The following is an 18,039-nucleotide window of genomic DNA, read 5'->3' as shown; positions in this document are numbered from 1 at the left end:
TGTGTTTTCAGAATCTGAAAGCCCCTTTTTAAAAAGTGGGCTCCAGATATCCAACCCCCAAATTTGTATATTATACATTAGTACCCCTCATTACTCAATTCCAGAAGAGTAAGATGTAAATCAACACACAGACCCTTTTAAAAAGTATTTTAAAAAGTAATTTAAATGAAAATAAAATACAGACACTACAAAAAAAAACAATTATGACTTTTACCTGTTGTAATCGATGTCAATCATGACAACCTACCACTTGCCGATCTTTATTTGATACACTTCTGCTACTAAGAAAAAGATTCCTTGAACTGTGGGAATGTAAACACAGCATGGGGCATACTGGGGGACATGAAGTCATTGACTATATTTAGCCCTATAGATTTCAATAGGGTTTGTCACTCACTTCAAGTTTGGCTAAATCCATACACATGCACAAATCAGCACAGTTATAAGAGAGAAGTCACGGAAGTGCAATATGTCAGAATAAGTCCCTCTGAAAAACGTTCAAGATACACCTCTGTATATAAACATTTTGTAGCTGCTGACTTTTTTTGTTTTTCTGAAGGAGCCTAGTGCTCTTTTTTAAGTTACAGTATGTATTTATTTTTAAGGGTGATATGAACACAATATGCTCTTTTACTTCTAAGAATCATAGAGGATGCTCATTGAAGGCCTACCAATGACATACTGTAAAGCAAAATAAAGTCATCTTTGGGAGGTGAATAGCAATGCAATCAATCAGAAGATGCCCAGTGCAGTTTTGTCTCTATTTTCATTATAGATAGACCTGTGAAATGTTTTTCTTTGAAAACACATACTCATGCAGTTTCAGATTGGCCCTAACAAAAGCATAGTTCTTTAGTCTACAAAGAAGCCTACTCCTTCCCTTTTACACAGGATTCATGACCTGTGCAGGAGAAAAAATGTATGTGCTTCACATTAAAAAGAAAATTCAAAAGGTCTCTTGAAAGAAAGAAAAGTGTTCAAAGACAGTAGTTATCTCCTAAGGGAGGGAAAAAACAAATCCCTACTGTGTAGAATACAGGCCCATTAGTTGGACATCAAACTACGTATGACAGTTCTTCCTGAGAGGCAAAACTGATAATACTTTCTATTTTTTATCATTTTCAAGAAAGTACCCTAAATCGTGAAAGAGGACACGCCTGATATAGTTTATATAATATGCTGGCCCATACACTATACTTGTATCTTAAAAAGTATAAAACTTTACTAGATCTTAAATAGTATAACTGAATTTAGTTTTGGAATTAGGTTTGTTTTAAAATAGCAGATATTTTAAAACTGGAAAAAGGTAAATAATCTGTTTTGTCCTTACAGCTTCTTGCTTACTCAAAGTTAATCTAACAATGTGGTACCAGCAAAGATTCATAGACATACATCTCTCTTGCTGATTGTAGCACAAAACAGGGCTCTTCTGAAAAATATTCCCTGAATGCAGTGTCTTCTGATTCCGACACTTACAGGAGTGTCAATCTCCTGTGTCCCTGCAGCTCTCAATGCTTCCTCCCACTGACATACATGACATCACTACTGTATCCTAAGATAACTTGAAGGTCAGTGGGAGTAATCATTAAATACTTTGTGGATTACATGAGACTGACACTTCTAGAAATGTTGATTTCAAAAGACACTATAGCAGAAGTTTACTCTGCAGAGAAGTGGATATCTGCCAGTGTTGCCAACCGCCAGTATTTTTACTGGCAGCCGGTAAAAAACTGGCAATCGGAGAGGTTGCTACAGTATGATTGGGTAGCTCTGGCGGAGGCGGTGCCTGAGCATGTCGTGTGATGTCATGGTGCAATGGAGCCAAGCAGAGCGTCCAGAGCCTCATGTGCAGTATGGGAACAGTGCTGTTTAGATTGGACTGGACTGAAGGGACCACTTGACTTGGGGAGAGACTGTCACTGTGACTCAGGAGAGGACATGTCGTTTCTGTGAGGTGTCATCATCATCTGTGCTGCTACACACTGCTGTCAGTGTTACTGTGAGAGTCTTTTTTATGTGTGTGTGCCACCTATTCTGATTTCTTGCCCTCTTGAGGCCGGTCCCTGAGCTCATTTAGTATATAAAATATATATATATATATATATGTTTTGTGCCTTACTATTTACATTAAATCATAGTGTTAATTGCATATTGTATATGTTTGTAGCCCAAATACTCTAATTTGCACTTAAAACTGTAATTTTGTAACTTGTGGAAGTAACTTGTGGAAGTGCAGTAAAAACTTGGCTGTGCCAGTAAGTTTTGGGTGTTGTGTTAGTAAATTTCAATCTGGTAGGTTGGCAACACTGATATCTGCACATTTTTAAAACAAATTTTTACAATCAATTAGATTATTCTTAATTTTTATAATGGAATAAAAATTCTAAGTTTTGAGTTAACTTTTGTCCTCTTCTAGAAACCTAGTTGATCTAGAGAGCAGATATGGTATACAATGTGCCTTTCTCCTGCAAAGCTCAACCTTCACTCCAACTCACTCACTTCCAGAAACAGATAATTCATATTGTAACATTAATTAAGGTGCTGCTAACCAACTGAATTATTATGTTCCTCACTCACTTTGCAAGAGTTTTTGCAACTGGTATTTGGTGTAACTACAGGGTTGACAGCCAAACAAGAATATGGGAACAGTAAAGCCCCATACACACTATCAGTTTTCCTGCAGGTTTTTCTCTTCAGGTTTACCAAAACCATGCATTGCAAGGGCCTGCCTGATTGCATACAAATTGAAACGCTTTAGGCCCCGTACACATGTCCGAGGAACTCGACGGGCATATCGTTTTGCTCGTCGAGTTCTGTGTGAAGCCGCCGAGGATCTCGGCGAGCCAACTTTCCTCATTGAACAATGAGGAAATAGAGAACATGTTCTCTATTTGGCTCGACGAGGAACTCGTCGGCTTCCTCGGCCGAAAGTGTACACACGCCGGGTTTCTCGGGAGAATTCAGCTCCGATTGAGTTTTTGGCTGAATTCTGCCGAGAAACTCGGTCGTGTGTACGGGGCCTTTAAGGTTTGACCTCATATTAGATGGTTTTGGTAAACCTGAAGAGAAAAACCTGCAGGAAAATTGATAGTGTGTATGGGGCTTAAGACACCAGCTTTTATGTTGTCTCTACTGTGACCCAGTTTACCAAACAGATTCACCAAGCTGCAGTCTGGAAATTACATCCCAGTTATCATTCTGGACCTACTGTACCAGGTATTCCAATGTTCATACAGGAGACAGACTAATACCCACTTAATAAACTGAAGTAATACTAAAGACATGTTTATCGTATCTGCTTGTGTGCAATCTACATCCCTCTACCTGCTTTAAACCCAAGGTCCCGTTGGGTTTGCCAGAGAGAGAGGGAGGCGATATGTTGTAACTTTATCTTAAGCCAAATCCTTTTTTTCCCTGAGATTTGCATAGAGAAGTTAAAGGGTTTGTAAAGTCTAAACATTTTTTACCTTAAAGGGGTTGTAAAGGTTTGTTTTTTATTTTCTAAATAGGTTCCTTTAAGCTAGTGCATTGTTGGTTCACTTACCTTTTCCGTCGATTTCCCTTCTAAATGTTTTTTTTTATGCGTGTGTGTGCATACTCACAAATACACACAAATACACTCAAATACGCACAAGTGATATGCAGCCCATCCTTAATTTTTTTTCTGCCAGAAATGTCTGATGCTCATGTGCAAGAGGCCAAAAACACATTGGGGGTTATTTACGAAAGGCAACGTGCACTTGAAATTGCACTGAAAGTGCACTTGGAAGTGCAGTCACTGTAAATCTGAGGGGTAGATCTGAAATAAGGGGGAAGCTCTGCTGATTTTATAATCCAATCATGTGCAAGCTAAAACGCTGTTTTGTTTTTTTCCTTGCATATTCTCCTCTACAGCGATCTGCACTTCCAAGTGCACTTTCAGTGCAATTTCAAGTGTACTTTGCACTTGTAGCTTACACTTGTAGTGCAAAGTGGATTTGCCTTTAGTAAATAACCCCCATTGCATACATTTGCAACTTTTTTGATTGTGAAAGCCAAAAAGTTTTTTTTTTTTTGTACTTACAGTTTTGGTGTCTTGCGCGGCGTCCATCGGTGGCCTCGTCGGGTCCGGCGTCCTTCTGCGGCTTCGGGTGTCCTCTTCGGCGGGTCCGGCGTCCATCTTCGGCGGGTCGGGTGTCCTCTTCGGCGGGTCGGGTGTCCTCTTCGACTGGTCGGGTGTCCTCTTCGGCGGGTCCGGCGTCCTTCTGCGGCGTCCTCGCGTCCTCCTCGCTCGCAAGCCCACACATGTACTCCAATAACAAATGGCTTGCTATGGGCGCACACACAAAAGAGAAGGCGCAAAGCGCACTGGTGAGGGACCCCAGAAGAGGAGGCAAATGGCAGATTAGTATAACCTCTTTATTATTTTAATTTAAAAATAAGGGTTAACAATCACTTTAAGTTTTTTAACATTTGCAAAGAAAGTTAGTATTTGCTTTCCAGAGCGCCTTAGAATTTGAGGGTCTCTGGGTTCTGATGAAGTGAGAGAAAGACAACCTATGGTGCTTGCATTTTCTCAGGGCTAAGTATTTTGAGTCACATTAGCTCCACCCCAAACCACCCTGTAAAACATGACCTTACTCCAACCCCTATTATATGAACACATCCCTCTACCAAACTTAACCCAGAAATGTTAACCTAATGAAAGTCATTATCACAATGTAGATTGTTTGAACTTCTACTACTGCAAATGTACACTGAATATTCAATTTCCGAAAATAATTGTATGCGCCACAACTACTGTATTTCATATTTTTTTTCATCAAAAAATGATTTTTGTTGGGAAAAGACTGGAGCATCCAATGGAAATCCATGTAAAAATAGTACAAAAAAAAATCGAATTGCTATGTAGATACAGTTCTTCATGGAATTTGAATCAATGACTTTTAGCAAGAGTAGTAAGGGCTAGAGCTCCAAAATATACTTCCATCATTGATGGTCACATCTGGCTTGCATTTTTAATACACTTTAGACAAAAAGAAACTTTAACATGCCTAGGTCTTGTATGCCTATCTGCTATTGGTCTTGTGTCTAGACAAAATCAATGAGCATCAACTTTGTGTGATCATTAAAGCCCAACTCCAGGAAACATACAACGTTCTCCTATTGCTATGATTAACTGCTTGTTTAATGTAGGGATCAGTAAAAGCACTTTTACTTACCCAATCCTCTGCTTCCTCAGCTCTGGTGGTGGAGGACTTTTCGTTGGTAGCCTGAAATCCAATACAGGGCTATGGACCCTGAATCAGTCTTGATGATGTCAGAAGACCTTAGACTACCAGAGCATGAGGGAGAAGAGGGTGCAGGGACAGGTCTAGAACAACACAGAAGCAGATGACTGGGTAAGTAAATCTGTATGTCCAAAATTCTCTAGACAGAAATGAGCAGTTAAATCTTACGGTCCACTGCAAGGGAGTACTTTTAGGTTTCCTGGAGTTCAGGTTTAAGTTCTGAAAAGCTAAATGTATAACAGGACTGAAATATTTGCTCCTGTGCTAATTTGGAAGAAATTTGCTTGGTCTTCAAGGCACTCTGCCTAATGCATAAGTGTATTCTGGAAACGCCCCCCAATATCTATGCGAAAAAATAAAAGCCCACAACCCCAATCGCGTTCTGCGATCCACCAACCAAAATCTACTCCAGATACCCAAAGCCAGGTACAAGTCCAAAGGAGATCGAAGATTTGCAGTCCAGGGACCTCGGCTGTGGAATGCTCTACCAACCACCATCCGATTGGAGATAGACCACTTGGCCTTCAGAAGAAAGATTAAAACCCATCTCTTCTGAGGTCAAAGGGTACTTTCCCATGGAATGGACACAGCGCCCAGAGGCGATTCAGTTTGCATGTGTTGCGCTATATACGTTTTTTCACTCACTCACTCACTCTTATCTTAGAAACAACAGCTGTATATATCTTTGTAGGTATGGCAGTATCCATTTGCATATTTTGACATGTTCATGTATAAGACTATACACTGATTAGACACAATGATTATTGCAGCTTATGTGTACGTAAAAAATAAATAAAAAAAAAGTGTTTTGGATAGGGTAGGGAATGATAAAAAAAACCTTTATTTTTTGCTGTGCCTCATTGGAGAGATTTCCCTTCACATTCTGTGCTAAATATGCAACAGGAAAAGAGTCTCCACGTCTCCCCCTCCGGCGGCCGACATGTTGTCCTGGAGTGACTTCCGGGTCTCGCGGCTCCGACACTGTGATTGACTGGAGCCGCTATGACGTCACTCCCGCGCATGTGCGCGATAACGGCACAGTACAACATAGTGCCATTGCTTCATTTGGCTTAAGTGTGCATGTGCTGCAGGACGCCGACACATGCAAATACAGGGATATCTCCTAAACCGTGCAGGTTTAGGAGATATCCTTGTTAGCTACAGGTAAGCTTTAATATAGGCTTACCTGTAACATTAAGTTGTAAACGAGGGTTTACAACCAATTTAGATTTCTCAACACACATTTTGTCTCAAATAGAGAGGGCAAATCTATTTAGTAAGAACAAAGACAGCAATAAAAAAAAAACTTGAAAAGGGTTCTAATACCTCCCTACTGCAAGCTTTAAAGGGAAAGAACACATTAGGGTGTATTTAAAATAAAAATAAAAAATACAAAGTTATACATCCTTTGACATTGTGAAACTTCATTAATTCTGTTCAAATTCTGGCTAAAATCAAATGTTATATTCTTTGCAGGGTAGGTGTTCTTCATTCATAAGAGTAGCATGAATCATGAAAATATCACATTGATTAGAGTTGACAATAATAATAAATAAGTATTTTTGCTTTAAATATAAGGCTTAAATGAAAGAATAAAATATGCAATATATGCAGTTTTGAATTAAAGAACAAAATATGCAATATATACAACATTATAATATATATATATACATACCGGTACATATATATATATATATATATATATATATATATATATATATATATATATATATATATATATATATATATATATATATATATACAATATTTATCTACATATTTTTAAAGTAGTTTTGAGAAGAGAAAATGTGTCACTGTCATTTTTGTAATAATTCTGAGGACCGTGTTTTTTTTTTTTTTACTTTTTAGATGGTTAATAACCCTTTAGCAAACCAAGCAGCAGTAGCTGCTGCAGCTGCAGCTGCCATGGGCTCAATAGCGAGTTCACAGGCTTTTGGAAATGCACTATCCAGTCTGCAAGGTGTTACTGGACAACTTGTCACAAATGCACAAGGACAGGTAATGAGCATAAATATTATACAGTATTTTTATAAATGTATTTTAGATTGCCTATATTTTGTATAGCCTTTTCACGACCCTTAATCTAGAGTTTTCTTTCACTTTGTAAAATCTAGTGAATGTTTGTCTTTTCATTTTACTTGAAAACAAGTGAGATGACGTTGCCTTTAAGTGAAATATCACAAAAGGTGTTTGGAGCTCCAATGACATCATTTAGCATAACTCTCTACAGTATGATAATGTCGGTAAATTGTCAAAAAAATATTTATTTTTACCTCTCTAAAATCTTAGGGCCAGATTCAGGTACAAATGCGGCGGCGTAACGTATCGTCTTTACGTTACACCGCCGCAAGTTTTTCTCGTAAGTGCTTGATTCACAAAGCACTTGAGTATTAACTTGCGGCGGAGTAACGTAAAGACGTCCGGCGCAAGCCCGCCTAATTCAAATGGGGCGTCAAATGTTCTGCGCATGCTCCGTTAGTAAATTTCCCGACGTGCTTTGCGCAAAATTACGGCGCCCCAACGTGTTTGTGAATGGCGACGTGCGTAACATACTTACGGCGGGAAAAAAAAATTTAATTTGACGCGGGAACGACGGCCATACTTTAACATGGCTGTTGTAAAGTTAAGCCATGAAAAAGATGGCTTAACTTTGCGACGGGAAAAAACGACGTAACGCACGCGAGTAGCTTCGTGGATCGTCGTAAAAGCTAATTTGCATACCCGACGCTGGAAAATGACGAGAACTCCACCCAGCGGCAGGCCGAAGTATTGCAGCCTAAGATCCGAAGGAGTACGAAGCCGTAAGCCTGTCGGATCTTAGCCAAATGCCGTCGTATCTTGTTTGTGAATCACAAATTAAGATACGACGCGGCAAATTTGAAAATACTGATACTACTATCTACTGATACTCCGGCGTATTTGTTCTGTGAATCTGGCCCTTAATGTTGATACTTATTCCCAGATATAGAAAAAAACATGCATACACTCACAAATATTCACCAATAGACTGTTAAAACAATTTTCGTTATCCAAAGGATCTTTACATTACAGTAAGCATGATGTTTAAAACTGTTTAGGATCTTAGCAACATGGCCATCCATGGATCAACACCTGCAATTGCTATAAAAGTAATTTCATGCAAACTTCAAGAATGAAGAAGTGGGATTAGGTCCAGCCATTAGAAACTAAGATAGCATGTGCACTTGGACATCCTTTATTTTTGGCAGGAAGGTTGTGGCACATAGTGTTCACACAGTCAGAAGCATGAAATATTATCCATAAGAAAAGTGCATGCCCCACAAGTTTTGTAGAAATGCTATTACTCAGGCACGCAAATAAAATCGATGCCAAGTGCTTACATGTAATTTGCATGTTTCTAGTATTTTACAGCGTGCTGAGGAGAGATAGTGAATATATATATTTTTTTTACAGTGTAAAATGATTAAAACAGGACACCTAAAGCAGAACTAATGTTTTTTTTTTTTTTTACTTAATGCAAGCACATTGACATTTCTAATTAAAATTAGAATGCACACTAACAAAAATATAGGGTTGATTTAACATTTCAAGTACATTTTCCCCAGAGCTTAGTGAAGGAAATTAAGCTCTGTTGATTTCCATCATCCAATCACATGCAAACAAAAATGCTTATTTTTTTTCTTGTTGCACATGATTGGGTATTCTCTGCAAAGTGAGATTTCACCACAGACAGTAAGCTCTAGGGAAGTACAACTTCCCTGGCCCTATTTGCCCTTTGAAAATCAACCTCTATGTTTCTTGTAGGGATGAGCCGAACACCCCCCGGTTTCCCGTGACATGCCAGAGGGGGGCGGGGTCACCCGTGACACCACGGGGAAGCCGCCGGAAACCCCTGTTACGTCAGAATGGGGTGGGGTCCCTTGTCCACGTGACGGGTGGCTCCGCCCTCGGTTTTAAAAGAAATGTCACACGGCTCACGCGTCATTCGCCCAGGAGCCTTCTATGTAGGAGAAAAAGGATGGTGGGGGCGCTAGGCCAAATATACGTTGTAAACAGTGAAAAGTGGCAATAACATATATATAAATAAAGATCAATATATAAAAATGCCACACCAATATATAAATAAACACGTGCTGTGCACATTAGTGAAAATGACAATAATTATATCCCCAACAAAGTTAATACAATTATGTCAAAAACAACTGTAACCATAATCAATAGTGCAATCCATTAATGTGGTGAATACCACTAGTGTAAAAATAGCTGAAACAAAGTCCTTTACTAAAGTGCTTTAGTGCATAGTGATTAGCTTTCAAAATCGCTGTGCATAGCTCCACCTTCACCAACCGTGGGAGATCACCCAACAAGTGCTCTGAATAAGGGTGGCACCTTACCAGATGTTGTTGACCCTTTTAGCCAAAAAAGAGGTCATTATAGGCTCAAACCACAGGTGTGTAACTGCATATCAGACTCAGACTCCTTGGATCAGACCAGGCTCCAATAGCAATATACGGAATGAAGAGAGAGCCACCATAGTATAATTCTGTCTGTTCGCCGCATCCCCTGGCATGTAAACTGAGATGCACAGCTTAGCTTGCGGCGGCCAGCCCAGTCCCTGTGTGGCAGAATGATGGTCTATTGAGCACCTCTGGTGCTCCGCATGCTCAATAGACCATAATTCTGCCACACAGGTGCATCTCAGTTTACATGCCAGGGGATGCGGCGAACAGACAGAATTATACTATTGTTTTCTACTATCACTTAAATTTGGCGCAAGATATTTACCCTTTTTCACCTTCTATGGAGGAGGCTGTACCATTTGTAGTGGCGGGTAGCATGGGTCTGGGGCGTGGAAGGATGTATATCGCTGGAATTTATTTTTTATCAATTTTTTTACCTTTTTTGGCACTTTTTTTGTGCAATGTACCCCATTACCAATTCACATGGGGGGTGGAATCTGGGGGTCCCCTTTGTTAAAGGGGGCTTCCAGATTATGATAAGCCCCCCACCCGCAGACCCCCACAACCACCGGGCAACATGGGGACTAGGTGCTTTGAGGAGTCACAGACCCCCAAAGCATCCTACCCATGTTGAGGGCATGTGGCATGGTATGGTTCAGGAGGGGGGGTGCTCTCTCGTCCCCCCTCTTTTCCTGCGGCCTGCCAGGTTGCATGCTTGGATAAAGGGTCTTGCATGGGTTTTTGGACCCCACGCCATTTTTTTTATATTGGCTTCCCCTTTTTTTTAAATCACGCAGGGTTCCCCTTAATATGCATACCATACCTGAAGGGCCTGATATGGAATTTGGGGGGACCCCCACACATTTTTTTTTAATTTTGACTCCCTGCACAAAATTTAATTTTTGAAGGAAAAAAAGTGATTTAAAACTACTCGCTCTATTAATGAATTGTCGGGTCACGGCAATACAGATACAAGTCATTGAAAAAAATGGCAGGGGTCCCCTTAATATTCATACCAGACCCAAAGGACCATGAATAGCCGCGAGTAGTTTTAAATTACTTTTTTCCTTCAGAAATTAAATTTTGTTCAGGGACAGTTCTAAACACAGGAAACATGCGCTACTTTACATGCATACTTTAGACACCACCAGGTACAAAATTTAAAGGAATATTTCACTTTTATTGTTTCACTTTAAGCATTATTAAAATCACTGCTTCTGTTTTTAAAACTATTTTTTGCACTGATACATGTCCCCTGGGGCAGGACCGGGTCCCCAAACACTTTTTAGGACAATAACTTGCATATTAGCCTTTAAAATTTGCAGTTTTGATTTCTCCCATAGACATTTAAAGGGTGTTCCGCGGCTTTTCGAATTTGCCGCGAACACCCCAAATTGTTCACTGTTTGCCGAATGGGCAAAAAGCCAATGTTCGAGTCAGGCCCGGACTGGGACAAATATTAGGCCCGGGCATTTTAGGCTGAGCAGCCCATTTTTTTATATATATATATATATATACCGTATTTATCGGCGTATACCGCGCACTTTTTTGCCCTGAAAATCAGGGCAAAATCGTGGGTGCGCGGTATACGCCGATACCCGCTTTCCCGTGCCGAGTTTTGAATACTGCGCCGACATATACCGAGCGCAGTACACTCGGGTATAGTCGGGCAGTCTCGGCTCCTTCCGCACTCACGTCCTGGACGTACAGGACGTCAGCGCGGGTAGCCGAGCATTGCCGGAAATACACGAGTGTACTGCGCTCTGTATATGTCGGCGCAGTATTCAAAACTCGGAGCGGGGAGGACGCCGCAGAAAGAAGGCCGGACCCGACGAAGAGGACATCCGAAGCCACAGACGAACGCCGGACCCGACGAGGCCGCCGATGGACGCCACGCAAGACACCAAAACTGTAAGTACTAAAAAAACTTTTTTTCCACAGGATTGGGGGCAACTTTAGGGGTGCGCGGTATACGCGGGAGCGCGTTATACCGCGATAAATACGGTACACAGATCAGAAAAGCATGACATGTTTGTTATTAAATCAAACCCCCCCCCCACCCCCGGCCCCCTCCTATTACAGTGTGCTTCCAATTGTAAGCAGCGAGGACATTTCATGGTCTGCAGCTGTACATATACAAGAGGAGTGTATATGTGCGGCTGCTGGGCTATGCTGGCTAAAAAGCTCAGGATAGTTCAGACTAGGATCCAAACACACCTGAGCTCACTCCTGCCAAGGGGAATGCTGCAGCTGGCTTTAAGGCCTCAGCTCGGGTTCACACTACTGTGGTGTGAGACACCACATGTAATTCGCACAGGAATCGCTCAACATTCCTGTGCGAATTACATGTGGTGTCTCTGGGGTGCGATTTGAGCCATGGATTTGTATGGCTCAAATCATACTGCATTCAAACCACACTGGTGCAGGACCCTTTATTGTCCACACCAGAATCAGATTACATGGGTGTTCACACCCATGCGATTCGATTCGGCAAACTGTGCTGCGTTTTGTAAACCGATTGTGGAGTGTCATTAACAGTTAATAGTTCATTTTAGGGCACATTAAAAATATATTACCCAAATCTATATATAAGGCCCCTTTCACACGGGGGCGGTGACGGTAAAGCGCCGCTATTTTTAGCGGCGCTTTACCGTATATTTTTTGCGGAAGTATTTGGCCGCTAGCGGGCCGCTTTTAACCCCCTGCTAGCAGCCGAAAAAGGGTTAAATCCATCTGCAAAGTGCCACGGTATGGCCGTACTGTCCATTCATTTTGCTCCAAAGATGCTGCTTGCAGGACATTTTTTAACATCCTGCCAGCGCACCACTCCAGTGTGAAAGCCCTAGGGGCTTTCACACTGGAGTAAATAAAGTGGCTCTATCAGGGCGCTTTACAGGCACTATTTTTAGCGTTATAGTGCCTGCAAAGCGCCTCAGTGTGAAAGGGGTCTAAAACAATCCAAAAGGTGTCATGCATTTAAAGTGTATATATGATTTTTTGTTAACACTGCACTTACCCAGCCAACCAGTACTAAACATACCACAATTACAAACACACACACACAAAAAAAAATCATACATACACTTTAAATGCACCTTTTTGGCCCAAAAAATGTCCCTCTCACACAATGTTTTACACCTGCATTTACACAGCATGATAAGAGCATGCTTTGGTCTGGTCAATGGTCTTTTTTACACAGTAAAGAGTGATGCTAAACTACCTGAGTTACTGTGTAAAAGAGACCACTGACCAGACCAAAGCATGCTCTTATCATGCTGTGTAAATGCAGGTGTAAACCATAATTTTTTGCAAACGGGCAGGCTGGCTGGCGTTACCTACTTTTTAGCAGTCTTCTCTAGGCCCTGGTGCCAGTGGCTGCAGATACACCTTTGCGACAGGCAGAAGGGGATTCCTCCAGGCAGCCCCTCCCCCTTCATGGTCACCTGACCCCTTCATTTCCGCCCCCCCCCCCGAGCTGAATAATCAGTCGGACGGCCGCAGAGCTGGCCGTGTTGATGCCGGCTGAGCGGCCCCCACCCACGGAGCAGCCTAGATGCTTTGGCTTCTGGCGGGGGGGGACTGGGGACCCCGGCCAGAAGAACATGGATGCGGCCCTCCCCGCGGAGCCGGCCGAAGAGAGGCCGGCAGCGGGTGAGCAGGGCCGGCTCTAGCAGCTGCCCATGAAGTCAGTCAGACCCGAAATTGTCATGTGGCCCTGGCAGCTGCGGCCGACCGGGCATATGCCCGGTGTGCCCTATGGCCAGTCCGGGCCTGGTTCGAGTCAAAATCATGTTCGACATCCCTAGTGTCTTGTAGTTTAACAAGGTCACCTATTTACTGTGAAGGCACAGTGTAAGACCTAGGATTCTTTATGGCCTCTTGGCTTCAGTTTTGCTGGCTTAACAGTTCAGGGGTTATATGTTTTCATTATCTACCTCTTAGCATGTCATTATACTCCCACAATGGCATAAGGGACAGAGGCTGTTACTGCACAAAAAAATATGTCTCCTCCACTTCTGCCCTGTGTTCTCTTTTCATTTGTTGACAGCTGTAATGTCAGAATGTTTGCATTAAAAAAGATACTTACTGATTTAAAGAGGACAAGCTTGACCCCAATCTGAATTAAAAGATCTATAAACAGAATATAGTGTCCTGTATGCAAATCTCCTTTTTTAATTGTTCCAAATTGTTCTTAGACATTAATAAACAGGTTCAGGGGTTCCTTTGGAATCTTTAATCATGCATTAAATGTGAATTTAGTAGATGAAAAAATCATAAACATAACTTAAATTCATCTACAGAAAAATATATGTTTTTAGAAATATCTCTTCTTCGTTTTAATTCAAATAAAGGTTAAAATAAATCCTAAAGGGCGTTGCTGTTGACCCTAGTCAACCCCAAACCAATTGCCATTATCAACTGATCAAATTTACCATCTGTCCTGACTGACTTCTTATCCCATTAGAAAGCCATTTTATTTCAGTGGTCTTTTAGGGACATATAATCTCTATATGGTCAGTTATGTCTAACATGTTTATGCACCAATGGGAAGCAATAGAGGATTGGGGTAGTAATGTAGGATAAGTCAGATCTATTGTGCGTTGTAAAAAAAACAGATTAATGGAATGCTATATTTATTTCCTGCTTAGACCACGTCTGACCTTTTAACAAATCTTCTATTGTTGCTTTAACCCTTTTTTCTTGCACACAGTGCTAGACAACATTCTACTCGGATAAGCATTTTGAAAGGTTTTCTTAAATATAACTGTTTTAAACAACATGTGGCATTTATTGCTTACAAATAATACAGGGGATCTCTAATTGTGTCTTAAATGCATACATTATGTTCATCCTGATGTTTAAAACACTGCTGTTTGCTAGTTTGGATCCTGCATTTTGTAAGTATTGATCATTTCTGGGATTTAATAAATGGAAAGTATTTTCTTTAGTTTCTTTTTTTTTTTTGATATAGTAAACAAAGACACATCTAAGATACATCTAAGACAGTTCTACCCACCATTCAGAAAAGATGCTGACCTTGTCATATTTATAAGGAGGGTACAGAATTGTTCCATCACCATCTTGGGTGTTGAACGATGGAGCTTGTCAAAGTGAGACCATATCTAATGAATCATCTTATCGCAGGTGCACACTGCACATATTAAAAGAGGATTGTATGAACAATGTGCCCTCTACAATAACCTTTCAGTGTCTACTTTAACCCGTCTTTCAATCCCTTTCATCAAACGATCATCTTGTACAGCAGCTCTCAAACAGTCCTTTCAAAGCCTTGTGTGATGTTTAGTTATGTTGAACACTTATTCAGGACTGGCAACTAATACAAGCTGCTCAGATGAGAATTAAATTATTCAAAAATCGAAATGAATATTTTCTTTTTATATCAGATATTGTATGTATGTATGTACTGTATGTCTGTATGTATATCTCACACATAAATATATACAACTTTCTAAAGAATAAAAAAAGTGATTTATAACTTTTTCAATTGCAAAATGCAATCTATTTAGGCATAATCCAACGTAAAACAAATACTTAGAAAAAATACAGGTCCAAAGAAATCCACTTGCTAAATCTTATATATGTGTCTAAAATGCTAGTCCACCCAAAAACAGTTATTTACTATTGTTTTACTTAACAAAATTCGGGAATACATGTGTCAAAATTAGGGCGGTTTAGCAGAAGCTGGCTGAATTTCAGTACATGTGTACCGCCGTCTGTTCAACAGAAGTCGGTCATTAGACCAGCTTCTGTTGAACAGTTCTGCTGGAAAACCAGCATTTGCTCAGCTTCTTCAGCCAATGGCTGTAGTGCTAATCTATGTATTCTGACTGGGGTGGAGACCCCCCTATCAGAATACAATAAAGTGGCTGGGGAGATCCCTGCATCCACATTTCTTGTGTGGATGCTGGGACCAGTCAGTTTTTTGTTTACTGGCTGAATAGAAAAAAAAATCTGTCCATATATAGTTTATACCCTCCTTAGCAAATCTCCTTTTTTAATTGTTCCAAATTTTTCTTAGACATTAACCTCCCTGGCGGTATGATTCTGTCTGAAAAAACATGCTGAAAGCAGTACAATTATTTGCAAGGAAATTTGGTGTTTTATACTGTAGGCCTGTGATTTTTAGGAATAACTCACTTAAATCTGACCAAACAAGAATCTAATAGGCATCTCGGGTATGACATTTTTTTAAAAACAAAATTTTAAATTATAATATAATAAATAATTATAAATAATTATAGAAAGTAATAATATAATTAAAATAAAAATTATTCAATAATGTAATCAACTCAAAATCACTGAAATTTTCTCAGTTGCAGAATTGTTGCTGTCATTATTTATTTATTTTTATGACGAATGTCCCCGCAAATCGCTATCGCACAATTCTGCAAGTGATTATAATTTATTATTGCTGTTTTCTAGCTGATCTAAAACCATTTTTGACATAAAAAGACACTTTTGGTTGCTATGGACAATCTACAGTTTTCAGGCAGAAAAAAAGGTTTTTATTATATAAAAAGACATGCAGGGCACTGGGCAGACCACTAGGGACAAGGGGTGTGTGTTTTATTTACATACAGTACTGTAATCTATAAGATTACAGTATACTGTATGTAATGTGTTTGTTTACTTTTTTTAATTTGGCGCCGATCTCCGCTCCCGTGCGTCGTAACGTCGCAGGGAACGGAGATCGGCGGCACAGGAGGACGCTGTGTGAATCGAGCGAGGTCCCGCTCGCTCACACAGCGTGGTGACATTGCTGGATCCAGGAGAAGGTAAGCCAGCGCACGCTGCAGGCTCTGCATGTCTACCCCGAGCGTGACTCGGGGATACTGATCGCAGCAGAAGAAATCCACCCCGAGTCACGCTCGGGGTTACCGCCAGGGAGGTTAATAAACAGGTTCAGGGGTCCCTTGGAATCTTTAATCATGCATTAGATGTGAATTTAGTAGATGAAAAAATCATAAACATAACTCAAATTCATCTACAGAAAAATATATGTTTTTAGAAATATCTCTTCTTTGTTTTAATTCAAATTTAATAAATTAGCACCAGCCTTTCCTATTTATTATGATGTGCAATCTCCAATGTTTACAATCAAAATGTACTAATGTGCAACATACACCTTAGAATCCAACTGTATAATCTTTGCACAATCGCCTTTGGATTTACCAAAACTATGGGCCAGATTCATAAAGAACTGCGGTGGCGTAACGTATCGTCTTTACGTTACACCGCCGCAAGTTTTCAGCGCAAGTGCCTGATTCACCAAGCACTTGCGTGTAAACTTACGGCGGTGTAACGTAAAGCCGTCCGGCGCAAGCCCGCCTAATTCAAATGGGGCGTGTACCATTTAAATTAGGCATGTTCTGCGCATGCTCCGTGTGAAAATTTCCCGACATGCATTGCGTGAAATTACGGCGCCCCAACGTGTTTTTTGAACAGCGACGTGCGTAACGTACTTTCGTATTCCCAGACGTCTTACGCAAAAAAAAAAAATTGAAATTTGACGCGGGAACGACGGCCATACTTTTTTTTTTCAAATATATGTTTTATTGAGAAAGCACATGTGGAGAAATTCCAACATTACAGCAGAGATGTACATGAACTCAAAAAGCAAGTACAGAGGAGTCGCTATACATTTCAGCCATTACAGTAACCTGTCCCTGTACAGAATCTCACGTGAAAAGGGGACATAACGACATGTACATTGCATTCTATTCAGATATGGATAGCATCAGTGAGCAGGAACCTCCCCGTGCTTAAATTTTATCTTACATAGAGGTTAAAGTGAAATCAGGTGGAGAAGAGAGAGAACGAAGAGGAGGGAAGGGGGGGGAAGAAGAAGGGGGGGAAGAGGAGGGGAGAATGGGGGGGAGCACAGACAGGACGAGGGTGGGGAGCGGTCAACTCCAACCCCGACCTGGGCGACATCAACGTCCAAGTAGGGAAGCACCCTCCTCTGAAAAAATAAAAACATTCCAGATACTCCAGACCTCCGTGAAGGCTTCATGTTTATGCTGCGCGGTGAGAATCAGATCTTCCATTTGTTTTGTTTCCTCCACCTTCCGCAGCCAGCACCCAACCGTCGGTGGGCTCTGCTGCTTCCAGCGGAGGGGGATGCATGCCTTAGCGGCATTCACTAGGTGGCAAACCAACGATTTTTTATAGGACTTAACCGACATCGTTGACAGGTGTAGCAGAAAAAAACGACGCGTCGTCCGGGATCTCATATTCCGTGAACGTTTGCGTGATGCTGCGAACCTCCGCCCAGAAACTCATCAGTC

General features: G+C 40.9%; 1 protein-coding gene across 1 annotated transcript in view; it reads left to right on the top strand.

Annotated features, from left to right (window-relative positions):
* The first annotated feature begins 7,151 nt into the window (after positions 1-7,151).
* Positions 7,152-18,039, top strand: part of LOC120940378 (POU domain, class 6, transcription factor 2) — a 69,316-nt gene continuing 58,428 nt past the window's right edge. The window contains exon 1 of the mRNA XM_040353189.1: positions 7,152-7,289. Within this exon, the coding sequence (XP_040209123.1) occupies positions 7,197-7,289 (93 nt within the window). The 5' untranslated portion in view covers positions 7,152-7,196. The remainder of the gene's footprint in view (positions 7,290-18,039) is intronic.

Source organism: Rana temporaria, chromosome 5 (genome assembly GCF_905171775.1).
Source record: "Rana temporaria chromosome 5, aRanTem1.1, whole genome shotgun sequence".
NCBI classification, from domain to species: Eukaryota; Metazoa; Chordata; class Amphibia; order Anura; family Ranidae; genus Rana; species Rana temporaria.
The sequence above is the reverse complement of the archived record's forward strand: the minus strand, read 5'-3'. Positions and strand labels throughout refer to the sequence as shown.